The following is an 8,637-nucleotide window of genomic DNA, read 5'->3' on the forward strand; positions in this document are numbered from 1 at the left end:
ATTCTTGAGTTGTGAGCTTCGAGTGGGAAGTTTCAAGAGGCTACTGAATCTTTGTAAGTTTTCTCTCTAGATCTTAGTTTATATGTTAAGTTGTGGTTTTGAGTGTTAGCATTAATTCTGAGCGATTATATCATGAGATACCATGTTTAGCTAGAAGCCGAAATATTGGTGGATAGGTTTATGGTTTAAGTTATTTTGGTGAAAATATTAGTTATGGCATGCCTTGATAATTCATGATATGATTCGGGTATGTCTTAGAATAATTTTTGGAGGTTTAGTTTGAGGTTAGAAACATGCCATAATAGGTTTTAATCTCTATCTTATGTTTATCATCAAAGCATGTCTGTGAGATAAATATAGACTGTGAAATTATGTTCTCTGTAAGAAAATGTGCACAAAAAATATTTTTTCTTAAGAAATCTGAATGGGAGATAAATATAGTTTTTCTGCATTATATATCTAATGTTTATCATTCTTCATGCATAATCTATCTTTGTGCATGTTAGTTGTCTAACTTACTGAGATTTCATGTAAATCTCACACTTTGTGGATCCACTATCATTCCATTCAAAATGATAAAAGTTGTAGATGCCGATGGACCCAATGGACCAGTAGATCAAGAGGATTGAGGACGAACCAAATGTTAACAGGAGGCTTGATCTTGTTTTGATATTTCTAGGTCTAACCCTTCGTGCCATAGATTGGATGAAGCAGCTGGTTTAGATTTCTTTTGGAAACTTGGTATTTTGTACTAAGATTAAGCTACCTGATGATTTGAACTTATGGTTTAATAAATATTATTGGGATGATTTTAGTTATTCTGGCATGAGTTCATTTTTACCCTTACTTTCCGCTGCGATTGTTGCATACTGCTAGTTATATTTCTAGGATGTATTGCATATTAACTGTCATGTACAGGGTTATGTAATCTTGTGTTGCAAGTCCTGACGCTCTAAGTCTCCGTTACATACCAAGCGGAGGTTGGGGGAGTCATAAGTTTCAACCGACAAGGAATCCCCAACATGGAAACAATCGATTGAAGCCACATCTATTAATTTCTTGGCCCAAATGTCTTCTAATATCTCATCAATGTAATCAATATATTCATCATTCTCTTTAGTATCATGCAAATCATCTTCATCACTAAAAGAAAAAGATTCATCCTCACCGTGAAATATCTATGCTGTATAATCTGAATCAATCCCTGTAATGAACAAATGACTCTCAACATCACCGATAGATAGGAAACAATTATTTGAACTTTGTTGAACCCAAGGTTTCAAGCATCATAAAATTCTATATCTACTTATAGATTTTGATGATAACACATGAGTTCAAACACAAACAAACCTCAAGTTGGCTACAAAATGAAGTCAAGAACATTAACAAATCAAGCATAAGCAAGAAATCAAACAAGTTTACAAATGAAGATCTTAAAATATTTTTGTACACCTCTTTCAAATTCTAAAAAGGTTTAAGGCTAAAAAAGAATATTTTCTCCATAAACATCAATTTTCATTTTTCACATGTGCATGATATGTTTGAAAGTTTGAAAGTTGAAAATTTAAAAGATGATTGATTTTCATTTTTCACATGTGAATGATATGTTGAAAATTTAAAAAATGATCATGCTCTTTTTGACATATGAAAAAATTAGAAGCTTTTGTTTGAAGTTTTTGTAAAATGATTGATTCTCATTTTGACATTTGCAAAAAGGTAAAACTTTTGTTTGAAAAATGAATGATGTTGTCTTTGTTTCTGACAATTAGAAAGGAGAAATTATTGTTTGAAACTTTTGAAAAGTGAATTATACTCCTTTTTGACATTTGAATCTTTTTAAATTTGAAAGGGAAGTTCTATAGGTCTATAAATAGCTCATTTGAGATTTTCAAAAACACACAACAACTACAACCTTTACAACATTCATTCATCAAAAACTCTCAATCTCTCATTTCTAACATTGAGTCTCAACACTTATTATTAATTTTGAGAGAGATATAGTTTGCATTGTACCATTTCATTTCATTTCACTCATTGAAGAGTATTCTGATAACCTATCCACTATCAGCTCTTGTATAAATAATAAAAGAGTGAGTGTAATCCTTGTGAGTGTAGTAGGTGTTCTACACAGGGAAAAGCTGAATCATAACTCGTAAAGCGATTGTAATTGTAAAAGGTATTCTACACAAATACTTTGAAGCATTATTGCCCAAAGGTGTAATAGCTTTTTATTTCCATATAAAGGTTGTTGAATAGTGAACTTGGGAATCTTCAAGGGATAGCTTGAGGTGAGGATGTAGGATAGCTTGAGGTGGGAATCTTCGATGGGTCGTTGCCATCCTCTGATGTCTCATCTTGGCTGTTATAAAAGTACTCATCTACATCTGAATCGTAAAAGGTGTTAACTCTCTCCTCGTGGCGTCTCCACTGCCTATACTCTTCATCCTTAAGCCAGGGGTCCCCCTCCTCACGGAAACGAACACGACTCGGGGAAGAGTAAGAAGTATCAGATGTGTCGAGGGGAGTGGGGTTAGGAATGAGCGACTCTTGCTTGAACTGGCGTTGCTCTATTGCCTGGTTTGACTCAGACTGATCTGGTGCAACTGAGAAAGTCGATCTCATACGGCGTCTAAGTCATCTATCCCTAGTCTCTCCCATCCAGCGGATGGGATCATAAGGCTGAAGTTCCTCATGTGGCTAGGCTCTCCTCAGATGAATATGACCTCTCCCATCATGGTCAAGGATGTGAGTCCTATGGTACTCCAGCCTCTCTTGTTGGGCCCAAAATGCGTTGACCATACTGTCTAATCATCTCCGTCACTGCTCAGCTCTCAGCCTCTGAAGTCGATTGTGGGTCATATACGTTTGTCGGACGATCCTACCATTACTGGCCATGGTGCAACTGAAAATGACAAGTAAGAATGCGGATCACATAGGTGAAATGACGATGGATGCCATGCATGAATGGATGTGAATGTGATGTCAAACAAGTAGGGGTATTTGTTTCTCATATCGGATTCTTTTATCCACTTAGCTTCCTCAATATTACGATTTTTTCGAGAACCTTAACCAAAGGAATTTTTCAATTCCGAAGTTCCTTATCCTTCCAATCTGTGATCTGAATAGGAATATCTTCATAAGTTAGGTCAGGTTGGAGCGAAATATTCCTTGTATCAACAACTGTTGGTATCTTTCTCTCGAAGCTCTTCTTGAGGGAAGATACATGAAAGACATCGTGAACTCCTTGAAAGTCAGCGGGAAGATCCAGTCTATAAGCGACTGCTCTTACTCTTTCCAATATCTCAAAGGGTCCTACATATCTTGGACTTAGCTTCCCCTTCTTTCCAAATCGAAAGACTCCTTTCATGGGCGATACTTTGAGGTAGACCCAGTCGCCAACTTCAAATTCGAGGTTCCTTCTCCGACGTTCGGCATAGCTCTTCTGCCTATCTTGGGCAGCCTTCATCATTTCCCTTATTAGCAGGATTTGATCCTTCATTTCTTGAAGAATCTCTACACCATAAATCTTCCCTTCTCCTATCTTATCCCAGTATAAGGGAGATTTGCATTTCCTTCCCTATAAAGCTTCGTAGTGTGCCATCTAAATGGTGGTCTGAAAGCTATTATTGTATGCAAACTCAATTAATGGTAATAGCTTCTCCCAATCGCCCTTTTTCTTGCAAAACACATGCTCTCATCATGTCCTCCGAGGTCTGAATTGTCTGTTCAGTTTGCCCATCGGTCTGAGGGTGATAGGCACTACTAAACTTCAACTTGGTGCCTAAAGCATCCTACAAGCTTTACCAAAAACAAGAAGTAGAACGCGTATTCTTATCAGATACAATTGTTTTTGGTACTCCATGTAGTCGCACTATTTCTAAAACAAATAGCCGAGTTAACTTCTCCATGGGGTCGATATTTTTCATTGCCAAAAAGTGGGCACTTTTTGTTAAGCGATCGACCACGACCCAAATTGAGTTGTTTCCTTTCGAAGTTCTTGGTAATCCAATCACAAAATCCATGGATATGTACTCCCATTTCCATTCTGGGGTCTTTGATGCTCTGCCTTGACTGTTCTACAAATCGAGCATCTATTAACATACTCTGCTACATCCTTTTTTAAACCTTCCCACCAAAAGTGTTGTTTCAAATCTTGATACATCTTTGTGCTACCTGGGTGAGCCGTGTATGGAGTCTGATGTGCTTCCCTTAATATCTTATCCTTGATCTCCTGAATAATTGGAATAACCTTCCAGTTTTGGTAGTACAACACCCCATCATCCTTGAGGTTGAAACCTGCTGGTCCATCCTTCTTTTCTACCTTCTGTTTGATTTCTGCCCATTTGGGATCTTCCATCTAACACTTTTTCACCTATTCCCATTCTATTGGTAAAATCTCTTGTACTGCGGTTAGGGATGCTTTGGTAGAAAGATCCTTGATCAACAAACTCCTCATGTTGTGCAAAAGGAACTCTACTTCCAAGGCAGGGCCTTTGGGATCATCCTTTTGCGTCTTCCGACTCAGCGCATCTGCTACTCTATTAGCCTTGCCAGGGTGATACTTGATTTCACACTGATAGTCGCTAATAGTTTCTAACCACCTTCTCTGCCTCATCTTTAAATTCTGTTGACTGAATAAGTACTTGAGGCTCTTGTGATCGGTGTAGATTTTGCATTTTGTGCCATACAAGTAATGCCTCCAAATCTTTAAAGCGAGAACTACGACAGCTAGTTCCAAGTCATGGGTGAGGTAATTCTGCTCATAGTTCTTTAGTTGCTGTGAAGCATAGGCGACAATTTACTCCTCTTGCATGAGCACACATCCAAGTCCTGACTTGGATGCGTCATTGAAGACCACATAGGGCTTATAGGGTTCTGGTAGTTATGAGTCTTTTCTTGAGTTCCACGAAACTCTGCTCATACTTCTCTGTCCAAATATACTTAGTATTTTTCTTGGTTAGGGTCGTAAGTGGTCCTGACAGCTTAGAGAATCCTTCCACGAATCGTCAATAATAACCAGCCAATCCTAGGAAACTTTGAATTTCGTGCACGTTAGCTAGACGCTTCCAATCTACCACGGCTTCGATCTTGTTGGGATCAACTAATACTCCTTGACTTGAGATTACGTGCCCTAAAAATTTCCCTCATTGAGCCAAAACTCACATTTGCTGAATTTGGCATACAACTAATGTTCTTTTAGCCTTTCTAGTGCCAAACGGAGATGCTGCTTGTGATCTTCTTCGCTCTTTGTGTATATCAATATATCATCGATGAATACGACGACAAATCTATTCATGTAGGTTCTGAATACTCTGTTCATCAAATCCATGAATGTGGTGGGGGCATTGGTTAGACCAAAGGACATCACTAAGAATTCATAGTGACCGTATCTAGTCCGAAATGCTGTTTTATGGATATCCTTCTCCCTAATCTTGAGTTGATGATAACCAGACCTTAAGTCTATCTTTGAGAATACTGATGCTCCTTGCAATTGATCTAATAGGTCATCGATACGGGATAATGGGTACTTGTTTTTTACCGTTACTTTGTTCAATTCCCTATAATCAATGCACATCCTTAATGATCCATTCTTCTTCTTAACGAACAGAATTGGCGCACCCCAAGGTGATGAACTAGGTCGAATAAAGCCTTTCTCCAATAGCTCTTCTATTTGCTCCTTTAGCTCTAGAGGGGCCATAGGATAAGGGGCTTTATGGACAGGGGTTGCAGCGGGCTCTAACTCTATAGTGAACTCTGTTTCTCTATCTGGGTTAATCCCGGTAGATCATCAATGAAAACCTCAGGATACTCCTCAACTATAGGTATCCCTTGAATCTCCTTACTACCACCATAATTCTTCACTATGAATGCTAAGTAGGTCGTGGCACCATTAACGATGCACTTCCTTGCCTGCAAAGCTGAAATTAGAGAGGGACTAGCCTTCACAGTCCCTCTCGTATGATGGATTTGCCCACCTACATGTGAATCAACAATAATTTCCTTGCTCTGACAGTCTATCCTAGCATAATGTTTGGATAGCTAGTCCATTCCTAGTATAACATCGAACTCTAGTTGGTCGAAGACGATTAAGTCAGCTTCCATCAATCTCTCATTCAGGGTTAAAGGGCAGTTTTTGAATATGTGGGTACAGGTGATCATGCTCCCATCAGGAATTGACACTACTATAGCTTGAGATAATGTCTGAGTCGGCAGGTTACACGTGCATGCAAACATTGCGGACACAAAGGACCTCGTAGAGCCGGAGTCTAACAAACTGCAACCCGAATATTCGTATAACGTGATTTTACCTAAGGTGTAATCAACTACTGAGTACTAAACAATTATTATACAACTATTTTTTTTAAAAAAAGGGGGGTATTTAAAGGAAAATACTAGTAATGACTTCCGTCTCTTCCTCCTTGGGTATCTCCTCGGTGGCCTCTGATTGGGCCAATTGTTAGGAGCATTCTTTCCACCTTGTGCATTCTAAGGGCAATCCTGAATCATATGTCTTGACTGACCACACCGAAAACATACTCCTAAACCCATTCGACATTCTCCACCATGATTCTTTCCACACTTTTTGCAGATAGCAGGTGGAGCTATCATAATTCCTTTGCCCTTGTTGGCTCTTTGAATAATTCTTCCTTTGGCATTATTCCCTTCGACGAGGAAGGAAGAAGCCCTTTTTCAATCCATGTTAATTTGGGCTGCCACACTTTGTTGCTCTACTTCAGTTATTGTAGCCATGTTAACCAACTCGTGGAAATTGTTGATGTGAAACCCAGCTACGTAATTGCAAATCGTGGGTTGCAGTCCTCCTTGGAATTTCTAAGCTTGCATCCTTTCAGTAGTGATCAAATGTGGAGCAAACCTTCACAGCTCCATAAACTTCACAACTTACTGCTCAACAGTGAGAATGCCTTGTACCAATGTGGCAAATTCTTTGGCCTTCTGAGTCTTCATTGACTCTGGGAAGAATCGATTGTCAAATTCCTCCTTGAACCCATCCAAGGTCAAAATGGTGATAGTTCCCAATTCTCTAATCAAAAGCTGCCTCTTGGTGTCCCACCAGATTTCGGCTTCACCTTGAAGTAGGTGCCTTGCATACTATACCTTCTATTCCTCAGTACAACTGCTGATCTCGAAGGTCCTGTCGAGATCCAATAGCCACTTATTGGCTTTCATGGGTCCCTTAGTTCCCATGAAATTGGGGTATCTATAAATCAGGAACTTCTAGTAGGAACACCCTCGGTTCTCAATCTGTGGACGTAGCTAGTTCTGCCTCAGGATTACTTCCTGCTGTTGTTTCATAGTCTCTGTCATCTGGTGAATTGCGTCTACCAAATCACGTCCTTCATTGAAACAATGATCCTATTCTCTACAAGTGTTAGAACCTTCATCGTTCCTTTCTTGCCTTCCACGTGTCATCTTGGCTTAATCCTTCCAACTCCTGTGATGCATGTGTATCAGACCGAGCTGCAACTTCAGGATTGAAGCCTATGCAAAACTAATGATTCAAACCTATATTCTGGCATAGAAGTTCTAAGGACATGTGGGTTTACCCAGAGACGTAATTGCTCTGATACCACCCTGTGACGCCCCCAACCTCTGCTTGGGATGGAACAGAGGCTTAGAATGTCAGGACATGTAACACAAGGTTACGTACCGCCGTTCGTGATATTTAATATGCAATGCATTCTAGTATGTAACTAGCAGTATGCAATAACCGTAGCAGATAGAAGTGTGAAAATAGAACTTATGCCTGAATAACTAAAACATCTCAATGCATTACTGATCATCATAAGTTCAAAGCCAAATTGTAGCATAACTTAATGCAACTAAATATTAAAGTCTTTAAAGTTAAATTAATCGCTTCATGCGTTCTAGAGCATGAAGGACTATGGCTATAAACATGATGATGAAATCTAGTCTCCTCTCGAGGTCAGGCTCCTCCTGAATCAGTTAGATCCAGCGCTCCATCTAATCTGTCCTCCTCGTATCCTGACACAACTTCTGTCATTCCAAGTGGAATGATAGTGGGTCTACAAGGGGTGAGATTTATATGAAATCTTAGTAAGTTAACAACCAACTTGCACAAAGATAAATTATTGATGAAGAATAATAAATATAAAATGCATGAAATGCAGAAAAATGTGCGCGTCTCTCATCCAGATTCCTCAACATTTTTAGAAAAACAGAGACACATTTTTTGTTCAGAGAACATTTTTACTTTGATCGTCAAAAGATAACATTTTTACTTTGATCGTCAAAAGATAATATTTCATCATAACATTTCATCATTTTTAATAATTCATAAATTAACCATAACGTTTAGTATCGTCAAAGTTTCCCATGTGCACTGCTGCCAGTGGCCGTAGTACAACTCACGTTGAAACTACATTGTCTACAAACTCGCTCTCAATGCATTGGTAATATAACATAACATCATAACGTGTACACCCACCAACATTAGATGTCATAACATATTGACTTCGCTCTAGCGTTCTTTAAATAGAACCCATTCGAAACCCGTTGATTGTTCTTTGTCAACCTAGGGGTTACCACTCAATTCTTTAATACTCCAGAGTGGACAAAGGAGTTCCACTAGGATAATTTCTCATCCTAGCCTTTGGG

The 8,637-nt window shown here is 38.9% G+C and overlaps 1 protein-coding gene across 1 annotated transcript; it reads right to left on the reverse strand.

The window, feature by feature from the left end:
- Nucleotides 1–3,082: 3,082 nt before the first annotated feature.
- On the reverse strand, nt 3,083–3,499 carry LOC121237694. The gene has a single exon (XM_041134543.1). It carries the CDS (start codon nt 3,497–3,499, stop codon nt 3,083–3,085), a length of 417 nt encoding a protein of 138 aa, XP_040990477.1.
- Nucleotides 3,500–8,637: the final 5,138 nt, after the last annotated feature.

This window comes from Juglans microcarpa x Juglans regia, chromosome 6S (genome assembly GCF_004785595.1).
Source record: "Juglans microcarpa x Juglans regia isolate MS1-56 chromosome 6S, Jm3101_v1.0, whole genome shotgun sequence".
Taxonomy (NCBI): Eukaryota; Viridiplantae; Streptophyta; class Magnoliopsida; order Fagales; family Juglandaceae; genus Juglans; species Juglans microcarpa x Juglans regia.

Bases quoted from the DNA above. Each gene is read 5' to 3' on its own strand.
- LOC121237694 (XM_041134543.1), bottom strand. From the start codon at position 3,499: ATGAAGGATCAAATCCTGCTAATAAGGGAAATGATGAAGGCTGCCCAA.